This window comes from Emys orbicularis, chromosome 2 (assembly GCF_028017835.1).
Source record: "Emys orbicularis isolate rEmyOrb1 chromosome 2, rEmyOrb1.hap1, whole genome shotgun sequence".
Taxonomy (NCBI): domain Eukaryota; kingdom Metazoa; phylum Chordata; order Testudines; family Emydidae; genus Emys; species Emys orbicularis.
Window position 1 is genome coordinate 10,409,749 of NC_088684.1, and position 18,479 is coordinate 10,428,227.

The 18,479-nt window shown below is 41.6% G+C and overlaps 1 protein-coding gene across 1 annotated transcript in view; it reads left to right on the top strand.

The window, feature by feature from the left end:
* AGO2 (argonaute RISC catalytic component 2) overlaps positions 1-18,229 on the top strand; it is a 110,159-nt gene extending 91,930 nt beyond the window's left edge. Inside the window, exons 14-19 of the mRNA XM_065397615.1 lie at positions 5,652-5,742; positions 6,895-7,089; positions 7,936-8,070; positions 14,504-14,605; positions 16,683-16,882; positions 17,470-18,229. Coding sequence (XP_065253687.1) covers positions 5,652-5,742; positions 6,895-7,089; positions 7,936-8,070; positions 14,504-14,605; positions 16,683-16,882; positions 17,470-17,578 — 832 coding nt within the window. The 3' untranslated portion in view covers positions 17,579-18,229. The remainder of the gene's footprint in view (positions 1-5,651; positions 5,743-6,894; positions 7,090-7,935; positions 8,071-14,503; positions 14,606-16,682; positions 16,883-17,469) is intronic.
* The last annotated feature ends 250 nt before the right edge of the window (positions 18,230-18,479 follow it).

The window sequence follows — 18,479 nt, forward strand, 5'->3', positions numbered from 1 at the left end:
TAGCAACAATGATCTACATGGTCATATTTTAATCAGATAACATCACAGAAGGGTCTTCCCATCTCTACTCAGAGAATTTTGTCCTGGATCACATCATGTATTCACATGTTATGGTCAGGTGGGTGTTCCGCCATGAGCTAAACTGACTGCACATTCCACGAGGTCACAACCTTTAGCAGCTGCATTCCTAGCGCAGATCCCTATTCAGGACATTTGCAGAGCAGCAACTTGGTCATCAGTGCACATGTTTGCTTCCCATTACGCCATAATGCAACAAACCAGGGATGATGCCAAATTTGGTCAAGTTGTTTTGCAGTTGGTGTCTCCATGAACTCCAGTCCCACCACCTATGCAACTCCTTGGGAGTCACCTACAGTGGAATGCACATGTGCAATCACTCAAAGGGAAAACGATTACTGACCTTACTTAACTGTTGTTCTTTGAGATGTGTTGCACATGTCCATTCCACGACCCACTCTCCTACCTCTGTGTCGGCATTGGCCGGAAAGAAGGAACTGAGGGGGTGTGGGGTCAGCTGGATGCTTTATACCAGCATTATGAGCAGTCAAGCCACCCCGACAGGTACCGCTGAGGGAAATGTTTCTGGTGACTGTGCTTGGGGCACGGACACACCTACAGTGGAATGGTCATGCGCAACACATCTCGAAGAACAACAGTTATGGAAAGTTAGCAACCATTCTTTTCTCCCTCTGGGACAGTGTTTTACAATTTACGGACAAGTTGCCAAAGGAGGTGAGACAAGAGTTTCTCACAGAATTGGATGAGGGAAGGTTGGTAGCCAGGGCCTTGGTTCAGGCTGCAATGGATGCTGCCAGAGTCACGGCATTGTCCATTACAATACATAGATGTTCATGGTTCCAGTCATCAGGGCTTCCTCAAGAGGTCCAACACATCATTCAAGATCTTCCTTTTGAGGGACCAACATATTTTTTCACAGCAGACCAATGACCAGCGTCATAGCCTAAAGACACTAGTTGTTGGGTGTTTACTCTCCTCTCCCAAAGACGAAGCTGTTCTGTCCACTGCAGTACCACTGTTATCCTTCTTTTTACGACTTGACACCAGGACCAATCTAGAAGGGAAGGGAAGAGCTAGAACAGAGTAGGCCAGTTACTCACTGATGGTTGGGGTATTTGTGGGAGAGGAATCCACACTGAAATTTCTTCTTGGCTGCTACTCCAGCCCCGGAGTTGGGAATGGGCTGTAATATCAGTCCACCTCCTACATCGGGATTTGCAGAAAATGTGGAAATGGCAGTAGCGCTAATGACTTTTTTTGTTTCAGTTTTCATCAAAAAGGTTAGTAGCGATTGGACATCTGACATAGTGAATGCCAGTGAAAATGAGGTAGGATCAGAGACTAAAATAGGAAAAGAACAAGTTAAAAATTACTTAGACAAGTTAGATGTCTTCAAGTGACCAGGGCCTGATGAAATACATCGTACAGACCAGCCAGCTTAACTTCTGTACCCAAAAAGATAATGAAGCAAATAATTAAGCAATCAATTTGCAAACAGCTAGAAGATAATAAGATCATAAGTAATGTTCAGCATGAATTTGTCTAGAACAAATATTGTCAAACCAACCTAATAGCTTTCTTTGACAGGGTAACAAGTCTTGTGGATGGGGGGAAGTTTTATATGTGGTATATCTTAACTTTAGTAAGGCTAGATGGAGTTACCATAAGGTGGGTGCATAACTGGTTGGAAAACTATTCCCAGAGAGTAGTTCTCAGTGGTTCACAATCAAGCTGGAAGGGCATATCGAGTGGGGTCCCACAGGGATCAGGTCTGGTTCTGTTCAGTATCTTCGTCAGTGATTTAGATAATGGCATAGAGAGTACATGTATAAAGTGTGCAGACAATACCAAGCTGGGAGGGGTTTCAAGTTCTTTGGAGGATAGGATTAAAATTCAAAATGATCTTGACAAACTGGAAAAATGGTCTGAAGAAAATAGGATGAAATTTAATAAGAACAAATGCAATGTACTCCACTTAGGAAGGAACAATCAGTTGCACACATACAAATGGGAAATGACTGTGACTGTCTAGGAAGGAGTACTGGAGAAAGGGATCTGGTGGTCATAGTGGATCACAAGCTAAATATGAGTCAACAGTGTAACACTGTCGCAAAAAAAGCAAACATCATTCTGGGATGTATTAGCAGGAGTGTTGCTAGCAAGACACGAGAAGTAATCCTTCCGCATTACTCCATGCTGATTAGGCCTCAACTAGAGTATTGTGTGCAGTTCCGGGCGCCACATTTCAGGAAAGATGTGAACAAATTGGAGAAAGTCCAGAGAAGAGCAAGAAAAACGATTAAAGCTCGAGAAAACATGATCTACGAGGGAAGATTGAAAAAATTGTGTTTGTTTAGTCTGGAGAAGAGAAGACTGAGGGGGGCATGATTACAGTTTTCATAAGAATGGCCATATTGGGTCAGACCAAAGATCCTTCTAGCCCAGTGGCTAATGCCAGGTACCCCAGAGGGAATGAACAGAACAGGTAATCATCAAGTGACCTATCCCCTGTCACCCATTCCCAGCTTCTGGCAAAAAGAGGCTTGGGACACCATCCGTGTCCATCTTGGCTAATAGCCATTGATGGACCTATCCTCCTTCACGTACATAAAAGGTGGTTACAAGGAGCAGGGAGAAAAAATGTTTTCCTTAACCTCAGAGGATAGGACAAGAAGCAATGGGCTTAAATTGCAGCAAGGGTGGTTTAAGTTGGACATTAGGAAAAACTTCCTTACTGTCAGGGTAGATAAGCACTGGAATAAATTGCCTAGGGATGTGGTGGAATCTCCATCATTGGAGATTTTTAAGAGGAGGTTAGACAAACACCTGTCAGGGATGTCTAGATAATACTTAGTTCTGCCATGAGTGTAGGGGACTGGAGTAGATGAGCTCTCAACGTCCCTTCCAGTCCTATGATTAAATGACTAGCAGAAAACTGTTTACTGGGTACACTTATCTATTGAAATGAAAGGGATTCTCCTGGTCTCAGCAAAAGGTTTTTCTTCAGTCTAGTCTCCAGTACATGTGCTGGGCTATTTGTTACACCTGAAGCAGCCATTAGTTCCATCAGCATGCACTTAGCCCCTATGTCTGCTTTCCACCTTTCGATTGGTAATTGCCCACTTTTCTCCAATCCCATGTGTGTCATGTTTTTGAAGGGTTTGTACTGGTCATATCCCAAAGTAGAGAATCCTATTCCCTCTTGGGACTTAAACCTTAGTAAAGCTAATGGGTCCACCCTTTGAAACAATGGCTACATGTTTGTTCATGTTCATTGAAGGTAGCTTTTTGGTGGCAATTACCTCTTCAAGGAGAGTAGGAGAATTGAGAGCTATGGTATCTGACCTATCATATACAGCCTTCTACAAGGAGAAGGTATAACTACCCCCTCAGCCAAAATTTCCACCAAAGTGGTTTGTTTCTTCCACATCTATCAGGTGATTTACTTACCAACGTTCTTCCCTGAGGCTATGTCTACGCTACCGCGGTAAGTCGACCTATACTACACAACTCCAGCTACATGAATAAAGTATCTGGAGTCGATGTACCTTAGGTCGAGTTACCACAATGTGCACGCCGCGGGTGGTCGACAGGAGAAACTCTCCCATCGACTTACCTTGCTCTTCTCGTCTGGGGTAGAGTACAGGGGTTAACTGGAGAGAGATCTGCTGTCGATTTGGCGGGTATTCACTAGGCCCGCTAAATCGACTGCCGGCGGATCGATCTCAGAGCATCGATCCCAGCTGTAGTGTAGACCTGGCCTAAGCCTCATACTCGTAAAGATGAGGAGAGGTTCCACACACTGGACGCTAGAATGGATGGGACTAAACCATTTAGGTCTTCCTTCCAACTGTTCGTGGCAGTTGCAGACAGGATGAAAGGTCCACTGGTCTTATCCCAAGGAATCTCGTTATGGATTTCCTCCTGTATATATTTGTGCTACAGTGGCCAATGTAAACTCCACCGATCAGCACATTCAACAAGACCACATGCAGCCTCTGCAGCCTTTCTGGGTTGGGTGCCTATACTGAACATTTGTAGCGCTGCAGCTGGTCTTGAGTACATACTTCTACTTTTCACTATGCCATCTCCTGAAGTCTAGAGATGATGCCAGATTTGGACATATGGTCCTCGAACCATTATTTACCTGCCTCCAGTCCCACCCCTGGATTGAACTGCCTGTGAATCACCTGAAGTGGAAAGGACATATGCACTCATTCGAAGAAAAAACAGTTATTAACCTGTTCTGTAACAGTAGTTCTTCGAGATGTGTGGCACATATCCAGTCCACAACCCACCCTCCTTCCCCTCTATATCAAAGTCTCTCTGATCAGAAGGAACTTCAGGGAACTGGGGCAGTTACACCCTTTTATGCCATCACGCAGCAGCACAAGGTGGCAGAGGGTGCATATGACACCCCAAAGAGTACAGCTGACGGAAAAATCTCTGACAGTAGTGTAGTGAGCGCATGCACACCTGAAGTGCAATGGACATGTGCAAAGTACAACAGTGGATTAGTAACAGTTTTCTCCTTAAAAGTTTGGCTTTACCACTGGCAACATTTTAACTTCACTAAGTGACATGCTCTTTCCTCCCATGCAAACCCACCAACTTGAAACACTGACATCTAGAGAGATAAAGTTCCTACTTTTCATTTCAATAAACTGTTCTCTCATGAAAATAGAACTAAGCAGACAGACAAAAAAACATTCACACCAAAATATGTCTGGTGTTGGATATTGACATTCTAAACAGGTGGATTTTTTTTTTATGTTGATCATAGAATTGTTTTAATTGATTGTCATTTACTGATATTTCTGCCAGGAAAAGAAAAAATTATTCTGAATTATTAGTTTTAAAATGACATTGTCCAAGTATTTCTTCTGAAAGATGGACATGGAGTGTTCTTCGCCTTTGAAATACTGAGAAACTTAATTTTGAAAATTAGCTGCCGAGTCTACACAGTAACTCACCCCCCTGCTCTCCCCCCCCCCCCCGCCCCAATGAAAAACAAAAACTCCCTTTAAAATAGTGTCTTGTTGGGAGGGGGGGAGTTGAAATTTACAATTTCTAGCCTGGAGTCTCAGTGAACTTCCTGGGTCGCTTCTTAGAATGTCAGCTTCCAAACTGACCAGATTTAACCAAAAACTCACAACACAATTGATGGAGAGGTACTTCAATATAAGTTACTTTGAAGCATCCCTGAGAAATATCTAAAGCTCTGGGACTTTGTCTTCTTTTTATAAAACAGACAGAAAACTCAGATTTAAAAAAAAATTAAAAATTGGTATACTTAAAGTATGCATTGTGGAATTGGGCATGTTTTTTTCAGATGCTATACATTGTAAGAAATACAATTTACAACTTTGTGTTAGTTTCCCCATTAAAGTAGATTGCAAGCTCTTTGTGCCTTCCTCGGTATGTGTGTGTTCCTCACCTAGCGCAATGGGACTCTGATCAGGACCTTTGGTGCTGCTGCAATACAAATACTTAACAATTAGGTGTGAAAGGGATAGTACTTGTCTATGTCACAGGTGTACTGAGGATTAATTAGTTAATATTGGAAAAGCATTTATAAATGCTAGATATCACTTTCACTTTCTTTTCATTAGGCCTCCGGTATTTCAGCAGCCTGTCATATTCCTGGGTGCAGATGTAACTCATCCACCGGCTGGAGATGGAAAAAAGCCTTCCATTGCTGCAGTGAGTAAACAGTGGTAATCTTTCAGAGGGGGTTTTCTTTTGCTGTTTAAATTTAGTTGAGTTTCAGTTTGTTTTTACAGAGGTTGTGAAGGATACTGTTATCCTACGCTATGGGATTAAATAGTATTTTACTACATAGTCTAATGAAACATCTTTTGGAGAGTTTATTTTAGTAATAATTACTCAGATATTTGTGAGGTAAAACTATTTTATACAATAACTCAAACATTGCACAAAAATGGAGCTTTTCCAGGGTCTGAATGTAATGTCATAAAACATGAGTAGTAACCCCCATATGTACATAATATAATACATATATTATAAATACATATAATAGTATTAAGACACTCTACACAATGTATTTTGCAGACATTGTTGTACTTTTTGTGGTTCATTAGGAGACTGTGGTGAATTGTCTTATAATGAACACAAACTATGCAGTAATCCCCCAGAAATGCCCTGGTAGTCCCGTGCTGAATAAAGTCTATAGAATGTTGGTGTAGTGAGCTCTCGATGATCATTCCAATGCGTTCAGACAAGCTGCTGCATTAAGTGCTATCTGAACCTTGCAAGTGGTTTTCAAAGATAGTTAATACACTGGATTAATCCAGTTTATCAGTGACAAAGATGTGGATAACAGTGAAGTCTGTATCCAAGAGGAATGATTGTTATTGGCCAGCTAAGTGCAGATGGGGTGGTAGCATTCCTCGCCACAAAGACCACCAGGGACTCTAGGAGCAGGTGGGGATCCAGGGCACCCCTATGTTGTGAACCAGTTGTGAAAACCTATTTTTCTAGTTAAAGTCTATGTTAAGATTGTGCTTTAAAAATTCCTTCAGTTTTTCAAAACACAAGTTCATAGATTTGTTTCACAAATAAAATATTAAATCTTCAGTTTTAGCATTATATATAATCATAGGTAGCCCAAAGCTCAATACTGAACACTTTCCCCCATGCACGCAATCATTTTGATTGCATTTTCTCTTTTCTTTATGCTCCGTATAGATTGTAGCATTTTTAGTGAGGTAATGATTCATTAGTCTTTGTTTTTAAATGTGTTCTTTTTAAAAATAACCTTAAAGAAGATCCTTTGTAGTGGCTTGGTATTAAACATGGGTCGTATGTTTGTTTGTGTGTTTGTTTTTTAAACAGGTTGTAGGTAGCATGGATGCTCACCCTAATCGATACTGTGCCACTGTGCGTGTCCAGCAGCATCGTCAAGAAATCATCCAAGACTTGGCTGCCATGGTCAGGGAGCTGCTTATTCAGTTCTACAAATCAACCAGATTTAAACCAACTCGCATTATTTTCTACAGAGATGGTGTTTCTGAGGGGCAATTTCAACAGGTTAGATTCTTCACACTTTGAGTTGTTGTATGACTTTTGATTATACAGTGTGCTAAATTGAAATTATGAAAAGAAGTAACCCTGGTTTCCTCTCTGTAAAGGTCTCAGGCATTTGGCCAAGCAGTGTAGGGAAAGTATCATCACAGCTTTCAGGATCTTACTACTTCTCCTTTTACAGAAGGATTTCACATTCTTTCACAACAAAAGAAAAATTTTAAATGTCATTCAGTTTTTAAAATTGGGAATGTGTTTGATGTCTGGGACCAAATCAAGGGTTTAACATTGAAGTTTGATTGCGTAGTCTAATAACAGTGATTTTTAAAAAAAAATGTAAGTAAGTTTTCTGATTTTCTCCCATTTTTCTAAATCCTACCTTGATATATTACCTCTTTCCACTTGCCCCCCACAAAATTGGCAAACACCTTTTTGTATTTATTTTTCTTTCTCAGAAGCCTCATGTTTTAATGAAGCATTTTAGTATATTTTTTCAGATATACACAGTTTTTCTGCTTTAATTTTTTAAAAAATATTTACTGAGTATTCTTAAAATAATTTCACATTTTATTGCATTAAAAAATTCATAAAATTTGGTAAGCTCCATGCTTGTTGTCTTCATTTGAATCAGTTCTCAGACTTTACCCCATTCTTCTTTCCCCAGTCTTTGTGGTTATGCCAAGTCCGCTTTCTAATATTCAGCTTTCTATGAACTTCCATGTCTTTCTCCACAAGCCCTAAATAGCTAATAAGTAGCAGTATAATTATTTTTATAATCTGCTGGATGTTATTAACTTTGTATGCACCTTATTTATCACATTTTTCTGTCGGTTGTGTTTCTTTCTGACTTAGGTTCTCCACCATGAATTGCTGGCTATCAGAGAAGCATGTATTAAACTAGAAAAGGACTACCAGCCTGGAATTACATTTATTGTTGTGCAGAAAAGGCATCACACCAGGCTCTTCTGTACAGACAAAAATGAACGGGTATGTTCTAAATATTTGTCATTTAAGGGTTGGCATATTGCCTGAATATCACACGAAACTGTATTAAAACTGCCTTCTATTTGAGTATTGGTAATTTTGAAAATATCTATGGATTAATGAGTAAATTATACTTGTGTTTGAAGAAATTTGCATTTGTCTAACAGTTGGTCTGCTTTGGGATATATATTAGGGGTGAGGAGAGCAGCCAAGTCATTTTTGCCAGTGTATTCCTGACACAAAAAAATTAGAATTCAAGGAGTTTTTTCTTAGATTGGAACACAGTCGAAAGGACTGTCAAATACATTTCATAGACATCTTTTTGTGGCATACTGAAAAATCATTATTGCAACTGTATATATAAATACATTTCAATATTATGGAATTAAAGATGGAAGAGAGGTGTGTTAACTGTCAGTTCCTTTCCCAATCAGTGCAGAATTGTTCCCTTCATTTCATTTTTTCTGGTGCTTTTTCCAGCTCAGTTTCAAATGTCCCACTCAATAGATCTTTCCTTAGGAGACTGTCATACAACCCAGTAGATCATTGTCAAGGTTCCCTAATACTCAACCCAGTTTTGTTTTTCTTTAATTTCATTATTCCTAGTTGTGCGGCTCCTCAAAATTCCTAGATTACACATGTACCTTACCTCTTGTAAAACTTTGGATCATTGTAAAGGGGGAGGTCTGCATTAAGGTCATAATCCTACTCAAGTGAGCAACCATTACACAAATAGTCCTAATTCATTTCAGTGAGATTACCAGTATTAATCAGAATTGTTCATATCAGAAAGGGTTTTCAAGATCTGGTCCTAATTTACTATTTTGGGCTCAATTCAGCACTCCTTACTGAGGAAAAACTCCCATTTGATATTGGTGGGAATTGTTTCTGCATAAGGAGCATTGAAAAGGGCTCTTAAGTACTAACAGCCGCCTTTTAAAGACAATCTGTTCTGAGCCACCAACATGGAACATAGGTTTTAAGTGTTCAAGAACTTCTCATTACCTTATTCCATTTTCCTCCATTGAGATCCAGTGGTGGTTTTATTCTTCAAATATGAATTTTTACAGTGAATAGGCCAGTCCCCTTAGTTAAATTTTTCTTTTTCAACTCTTTCTTGAGGCTGTTTTACCAGCATGGAAGGAAGACGAACTAGCTACTTTGTGCTCCAAGCTATCCTTTCTGCACTTGGCAGTAGCATAGCATTATTGGTAATGGCTCGCTCTATCTATATCTATATCTATATATGTAATGAGAACTGTTTTTCTTTAAGCTACAAAGCCAAATCAAGGAAACACTGACCTCAGTCCAATTCAAGGGACAGATAAAACTTTAGCACAACAGCCTACAGACTGACATAGAACGTTTTCCCCACCTTGATAATATATGGGGGGGAAGTGGGGAAAACGTTCTATGTCAGTCTGTAGGCTGTTGTGCTAAAGTTTTATCTGTCCCTTGAATTGGACTGAGGTCAGTGTTTCCTTGATTTGGCTTTGTAGTTTAAAGAAAAACAGTTCTCATTACAGCCTTCAAATGCAACATCTCTGCTGTTATCCTCCTGATATTTTTTTTAAATTGTTTGACTTCCCCTTGAAACTTACACTGCTGACATGCCTTTTATTCTCAATTCCTTGGGAACTATCATTTGCAAGGTATATTAATGTCACTAGTATATGCACCTACGTAAACTGCAGTCTGAGCTGCTGCTGTCCAACGCAGTTTCCTTAACTTCCTTCCCTGCCTCCTGGACTGGTACTGGAGGATAAAAGAAGGTAGAAAAGTAGAAAACCATCCCAGCTAGAGCCACCTTTTGATCACAACCTCCTCTGTTGGGCTCTCTGGAAAAGGGTACAGAGACACCCGCTTCCAATACCGTAAAGCTGGGAATCTGAACCTCTGTAGTGCCAGAGGAAACAGCAGTGGTTTTTACTGTCAGCAGCTTGCTGAGTCTCCTCATTTATTCTGTGAAGAGAGGAGATGAGAAACATGTTGAGGATGTGCTCGGGTAAAAAAAATCTTAGCATGGAACTAACCCAATCACTGTCATTCCCAGCTCTTGCCTTACCACTGTCCCCTGCCAACATGGTTGAGCTTCCCTCAGATTGTCAGAAGACTGTGGGGCTCATGTAATATAACAAGTCCTGTGGAGCACCAATATCCAGTCATTCCAGGATTGGCCCACATAACATTTCAATGGAATATACCATTTCTCTCTAAATCAACAAATTTAGCACCAGTATAGACATGCATCCCACTGAAAAAATTTTGAGTTGCTGAACCAGGCAGATTGGAAAGAAAAATGCCTATTATTATTTATATTACAGTAGTACCTAGATGCTCCAACAAGATTGATGCCCTGTTGTACAAGTTAGGGTATGTCTACACTACGGGATTAATCCGAATTTACAGAATTCAAATTTTGGAAACAGATTGAATAAAGTCGAATGTATGCGGCCACACTAAGCACATTAATTCAGCGGTTTGCGTCCATGTACCGGGGCTAGCGTCGATTTCCGGAGCGTTGCACTGTGGGTAGTTATCCCATAGCTATCCCATAGTTCCCGCAGTCTCCCCCGCCCATTGGAATTCTGGGTTGAGATCCCAGTGCCTGATGGGGCAAAAAACATTGTCGCAGGTGGTTCTGGGTACAGCCTCACCCCTCCCTCCATGAAAGCAATGGCAGACAACCTTTCGCGCCTTTTTTCCTGGGTGAACACTGCAGACGCCATACCACAGCAAGCATGGAGCCCGCTCAGCTCAAGACAGCAGTCATGAAGATTGTAAACACCTCGCGCATTCTCATGCAGTTTATGCTGAGCCAGGACCAGAAAAACGAGGCGAGGAGGAGGCGGCGACGGCAGCGCAGCAACAAGAGTGATGAGGACATGGACACGGACACAGAATTCTCTCAAACCGCGGGCCCCGGCGCTTTGGAGATCATGTTGTTAATGGGGCAGGTTCTATCCGTGGAACGCCGATTCTGGGCCCGGGAAACAAGCACAGACTGGTGGGACCGCATAGTGTTGCAGGTGTGGGACGATTCCCAGTGGCTGTGAAACTTTCGCATGCGTAAGGGCACTTTCATGGAACTTTGTGACTTGCTGTCCCCTGCCCTGAAGCGCCAGAATACCAAGATGAGAGCAGCCCTCACAGTTGAGAAGCGAGTGGCGATAGCCCTGTGGAAGCTTGCAACGCCAGACAGCTACCGGTCAGTCGGGAATCAATTTGGAGTGGGCAAATCTACTGTGGGTGCTGCTGTGATGCAAGTAGCCAAAGCAATCACTGAGCTGCTGCTACGAAAGGTAGTGACTCTGGGAAATGTGCAGGTCATAGTGGATGGCTTTGCTGCAATGGGATTCCCTAACTGTGGTGGGGCGATAGATGGAACCCATATCCCTATCTTGGCACCGGAGCACCAGGGCATCCAGTACATAAACCGCAAGGGGTACTTTTCAATGGTGCTGCAAGCACTGGTGGATCACAAGGGACGTTTCACCAACATCAACGTGGGCTGGCCGGGAAGGGTTCATGATGCTCCCGTCTTCAGGAACACTACTCTGTTTAAACGGCTGCAGCAAGGGACTTACTTCCCGGACCAGAAAATAACCGTTGGGGATGTTGAAATGCCAATAGTTATCCTTGGGGACCCAGCCTACACCTTAATGCCATGGCTCATGAAGCCATACACAGGCAGCCTGGACAGGAGTCAGGAGCTGTTCAACTACAGGCTGAGCAAGTGCAGAATGGTGGTAGAATGTGCATTTGGACGTTTAAAAGGTCGCTGGCGATCGTTACTAACTCGGTCAGACCTCAGCCAAACTAATATCCCCATTGTTATTGCTGCTTGCTGTGTGCTCCACAATCTCTGTGAAAGTAAGGGGGAGACCTTTATGGTGGGGTGGGAGGCTGAGGCAAATCGCCTGGCTGCTGATTACGCGCAGCCAGACACCAGGGTGATTAGAAGAGCACACCAGGAAGCGCTGCGCATCAGAGAAGCTTTGAAAACCAGTTTCATGACTGGCCAGACTACAGTGTGAAATTTCTGTTTGTTTCTCCTTGATGAAAACCCACCCCCTTTATTGACTCATTCTCTGTAAGGAACCCACCCTCCCCCTTCTATCACAGCTTGCTTTCAAAGGAAATAAAGTCACTATCGTTTAAAAATCATTTATTCTTTATTAATTGATTATAAAAAGAGGGAGAGAACCCAGGTGGCGTTTGGGAGGAGGATCGGAGGGAAGGAAAAGGCCACTAAAAAAAGGTTTAAAAAATGGCAGCTTTTTGCTTGGGCTGTCCACTGGGGTGGAATGGGAGGGTGCACAGAGCCTCCCCCCCGTGTTCTTACACGTCTGGGTGAGGAGGCTATGGAACATAGTGAGGGGGGAGGGAGGTTATACAGGGGTTGTAGTGCCAGTCTGTGATCCTGCTGCCATTCCTGAAGCTCCACCAGACGCCGGAGCATGTCTCTTTGCTCACGCAGCAGCCCCAGCGTTGCATCCTGCCTCCTCTGATCTTCCTGCCGCCACCTCTCATCTCGAGCGTCTCTCCTCTCCTCACCTTGGTCCCTCCTGTCCTCACGTTCACTGGCATCTTTCCTATACTTTGAAACCGTGTCCTTCCACTCATTCAGATGAGCTCTTTCACTGCAGGTGGATTCCATGATTTCCGCGAACATCTCATCTTGCGTCCTCTTTTTCCGACGCCTTATCTGAGATAGCCTTCGGGACGGAGGAGGGAGGCTTGAAAAATTTGCAGCTGCAGGAGGGAGGGAAAAAAGGAGAGAATTTTTTTTAAAAGATACATTTTACAGAACAATGCTTATACTCTTTCACGGTGAACAACACTATTCACATTACATAGCACATGTGATTTCTGTGCAAGGTCGCATTTTGTCTCTTAATATTGAGTGCCTGTGGCTTTGCTGCTAGAGATCACAGACGCTGGTCCGGGGAACAGAATTCGGCTTGCATGCGGCCATGGTAAACCATTGTCTTTCGGCTTCTGCGCCCTCCTTTCCCACATACCAAGCAAAGCCCGTTGAGTACTGCGGTTTTCCTGTTAACCTTCAGCAGCAGAAAACAAACTAACCCCCCCCCCCCCCCCCGCCGCCGCCATGAATTCTCTGGGATGATCGCTTTATCCCTCCCCCCACCGCGTGGCTGGTATCAGAGAAGATCCCTGCTAGACAAACGCGAAAAGCTCAGGGCCAATTCCCAAACCCCCCACCCTCACCCCCCGCGCTTGGCTAACTGCAGGGAAGGATTTCTTTTCAGCCACAGGCAAACAGCCCAGTAGGAATGGCCACCTCTGTCCCCTTAATTAAATTCCCGTATTTCAACCAGATTACCATGAGCGATATCACTCTCCTGAGGATTACACAGCGAGATAAAGAACGGATGTTGCTTGAATGCCAGCAAACACCGGGACCATACGCTGCCAGGCTTTGTCATGCAATGATACCAGATTACTTGCTACTAGCATGGTGTGGTCAAGTGTCCTACCATGGAGGATGGAATAAGGCTGCATTGCCCAGAAACCTTGTGGAAAGGCTTTTGGAGTACCTCCAGGAGAGCTTCATGGAGATGTCCCTGGAGGATTTCCGCTCCATCAAGAGAGGCAACAGTGGAATAGTATCCCTGGAGGATTTCCGCTCCATCCCCAGACACGTTAACAGACTTTTCCAGTAGCTGTACTGGCCTGGAATAGTATCAGGGGGTAGCCGTGTTAGTCTGTATCTACAAAAACAACAAGGAGTCTGGTGGCACCTTAAAGACTAACAGATTTATTTGGGCATAAGCTTTCGTGAGTAAAAACCTCACTTCTTCGGATGCATAGAGTGAAAGTTACAGATGCAGGCATTATATACTGACACATGGAGAGCAGGGAGTTACTTCGCAAGTGGAGAACCAGTGTTGACAGGGCCAATTCAGTCAGGGTGGATGTGGTCCACTCCCAATAATAGATGAGGAGGTGTCAATTCCAGGAGAGGAAAAGCTGCTTCTGTAATGAGCCAGCCACTCCCAGTCCCTATTCAAACCCAGAATAATAACAGTGGAATAATCCCTCTTGGAATGTTAAATGATAACAGGAGGTGATCAGCCAATGGCAGGAAATTTTCTCTAAATTTTACCAATTAGTATTGAAGTTTGACGGCTAGAAGAAAAGAATGAGTAACTCATGTCTTTTACTGGTGCATCTGAATTGTGGCAGCCCCACTTCAGGATTCCTGGTTGAATAAATTGTCATTTTTTCTAGTCCCTGGTGTTTTGGATTTTGTTTGTTTTTAAAAAAAGACTTACATTTTGGGATTCTTGTTTATATCATAGTTTTGATGTTTGTTGCCTTGAATATACTTTTTACTGTCCAATGGAAGGAAAAAAATTAAGTAAACTGTCATATACCTTATGGTATTTTATGATTTATTTTGTTCACATAGGTTGGAAAAAGTGGAAACATTCCAGCAGGTACTACAGTGGACACAAAAATCACCCATCCATCAGAGTTTGACTTTTACCTTTGTAGTCATGCTGGTATTCAGGTATGCTTTTATTGTATTAATCCTGTCCTCTCCCTCTTGTCTATGCTATCTACTATGCCGTTCCATTCCTCTGAAGAATGTTAATAAATTAGCACAAAAAATCCCCCAAAACAAACCACACCCACCCCTAAATTCAATGGGGCCAATAAGGCATATATTATATTTCAAAGGTCATGCACTTATTGTGCTCCATCTGTTTTGTTATCTGTTTAGATTGTTAATTTTGGGGGGCAGGTACCTTGATCTCTTATTTGTCTGAAAAGTGTCTCACTTTTACACCTGTACAAATAAATATTTTAAGGGGGAAAAATTTCTCTTGCTTTGAATTCACTTACAAGATGTAGCAGACGGAGTGATTTTTTTTTTATCAGAGCCACAATTTTGTAGATCCTCTTACTTACACATGAATGCACACAAACTTAGGGGCATGTCTACATTACAAAATTAAGTTTACTCAAGTCAACGTCCAGCCACCACAATAACTAAAGTGGTGTTTCATGTCCACACTATACTCTGTCGGTAGTGCACATCCTCACCAGGATCACCTCCACCGACTTAACTGTGTGAGGCATTGTGGGGCACTGACAGCTGGAACCCTGTTGCCCGGGGCGCAACACCTCTCGCAGAGGTGGAGTTAAGTCAATGTAGTGGGCGATTTACATAGCCAAAATTAATATCTGCCCAAGAATGACTTGTATCATTAGCCTGTTGCCTTTCAAGGTCTCTCCTTTGCTCCTTGCTTGAATAAATAGGCTTATCGTGCAGTTTACATGGGATAAAAACAGCCTCGCTTGTCATACAAGAGTCTTAAAAAATCCTGGGCAACTGGAGGTAAGGGGTTGCCAGATTTGTATCTATATTATCTAGCATTCCAAATGCGTCCTATTGTAAGGTGGTTCCCATCCAGTAGTTCTGTATACACACCGACCTGGTTTGAAATTGAAAAAAGCTTAGCTATGCCATTTGGTTCCCTTTTTTCTTTGATATACCTTAAGAGGCTACCCACACCCTTAAGAAAAATCCAGTCTTTGCATATGCATGGGGCGTCCTGCAACGCGTTAAGATGATTACAGCATCCAATTTTATTAATTGTCTTCTCGTGCCACAATGAGAGAACCTGTGCGTCAGGATCAAGGCCAACTCCAGGCTTAAGACAATTTGGGTAGAAAAAGGATTAACAAAAATTAATGATATAATACAGAATGATAGACTGGCTTCATTTGATTATGTGTGCAACAAATATCAGCTATCATTGTCTCACAGTTCCTTCTTTCAGCAGCTATGCTCAAGGTTTCATGCAAGGATAGGCGACAATTGGTCTTTTTCAACTCTCACCTCTAGAACAACATACTAGAAATATGGAAACAAAAGTCACTTTGTAGGAATTATTTATAGGTGGCTTAATGCTTTGCATTACTCTCTCAATGTCAGTCTCAAAGAAAAATGGGGAAAAGAATTTAGCCTTACTATCACAAGAGAAATCTGGAAGGATATCTGGCTTAATGTGAAAGATCCTTCAAGTTCTTTATCCTTGCGATTCTTCCAATACAAGATATTAAACAGGTACTACTGAACATTAGTTTAAGGGTAGAGTGGCAACACACAGTGAATGTTGGAGATGCAAACAGCCACATGCCAAACTTTCACACATTCTCTACACCCATCAAAAAATGCATGTTTTCAGTGTGTGACAGAACAGAGTTCCCACTTGCATATTACCATTATCAGGTGGGAAGGCATATGCAAATACATCAGATTTATATTCCATTAAAGTGAATAACACCTAAATGAAACATGTCAGGAGGGATAGCATAGTCCCCTAAGTGTCCTTAATTTATATTTTGAACCTGACCCCCAGAACTTGGACTGTGGGGCATAATCATCACAAATGTGCTTGAGAACCTCTGTCCATCCAGCAGGAGGATGTTGGGTAAGAGAATCAAGTTTGACTGATAGCATGCGGTTTAGTAGAGGTAACATACTTAAAATATAGTGTTTTCATTTGTTTTTCCTACTAGATATGGAAACTGAGACCTTTTGAAAAGCCTTTTTAATGACTTCTGTGATCTGCCCTTAGGGAACAAGCAGACCTTCTCATTACCATGTCCTCTGGGATGACAATCGTTTCTCTTCAGATGAACTGCAAATTCTTACCTATCAGCTGTGTCATACATATGTACGCTGTACTCGTTCCGTCTCAATCCCCGCACCAGCATACTATGCACACCTGGTTGCCTTCAGAGCCAGGTATCATCTGGTGGATAAAGAACATGATAGGTGAGTTACGGTGTTATGAGGTGCTACAAAATTTAACAGGAAGGAGGTATGCAGCTTTTTTAATCTGGGTTCTGTGGTAGTCTCTCTCAAAGCAGTTCCTGGGTAAATTTGGTTTCCACTGAATAATAGCATCTGAAGAAGAATGTTTATAATATAACTTTGTGAGATAGAAGGAAGATGATTCTTTTTTCTTTTCTTTTTTTTTTATAGTATACCTACATGTATTTTCAAAAATTAAAATATGTTTTAAGGATTGTTAACTTCTGGAATGAAGGAGTCTTGTACACCTTTGGTGGTGGATTCTCTTTGACCCTTTGGTGGTGAATTCTCTGGAAGGATGCAGAGGTGGTCCTTCCGTTGGTCCTCTTATTCAGTGGCTATGAACAGCAGCACCTTACCTCCATCAGGGAAAGCAAAACTGTACTCCCCTTTTCAAGATCCCAGTCAGTTTTGCTCCTTAAATGATCCAATTGTGGTGCTTAGAGGATGAGACAAAGTTCAAAAGAGTTACATTATTTTATTTTCAAATAAAGCATTTTAGGAGAGGTAGATTAAATAGGACTTCTCTTTTCTTTTCCCTATCTTAGTGCTGAAGGAAGCCACACTTCTGGTCAAAGTAATGGCAGAGATCATCAAGCACTTGCTAAAGCAGTTCAAGTTCATCAGGACACGTTACGTACCATGTACTTTGCTTGACATGTTTTAATGTTTAGCGATTCAGTAGAGTTGGATTCACGTGAGACCAGCTGCACTTAGACCAACAGTTGCCCAAGCTACAATGACAGCCAGCAATGAGTGATGCATCTTTATTTTATTAGTTTTTTCCATTTGCAAGAAAGCCTTCCGTCCGGAATTTCAGACTTGATTATGAACTGCAGACCCGTACAAAACCCCACAGTTGTTGGAAATGTGGTTTGCCAAAATCTCTAAGCTGCTTGTCAGAAAACAGACCCATATTTTGTAGTTAAATCAAAAGCTGTGATCTCAGGGCTAAAAACAAAACAAAACTTTTTCATGTAGTTTGCTATTCAATTTATTTGTGTGTTAATAATTTGGAAATACCTTATTCACGTCAAATTTGATGGGCTCAGATGCTGTGAGCTTGCTTTTAAAACAAAGAAAGAAAAGGAAAAGCACTACTTGGGTATTTATGAAGCCTTGATCATTCTGGATGCATTTACAAAAGTTTTATTTTCAAAGTGCAAAAAGATAATAATTCTGGTCCTCCACTGTCTTACAGGATCATTCTGTATGTCTAAGAACAAATGTATTTTCTGAAATTTGTTCTTGAATGTCTTTTATTGTGCTGCATTTAAAGATGTTTTTCATAGACTTATGAAATAATTTCAGAAAAAAATGAACTTGTATCTGAACCTTTAATAGGTCCAGTGAGATTGGCAAAAAAAAATGTGCCATTTAAATTTTTTTAAACTTTTTTTTTTTTTTTTTAATCATACTGACAGCTAATCACAGAATTTGTCCTACAGGACTGTGACACTTACTTTCCAAAGTTTCTAAAGAATACGGGTCTGTGGTGATAAATACAGTACAATCCTTCACTGTTATGTTTGAATTTTTGTAAATTTTATATGTTTCA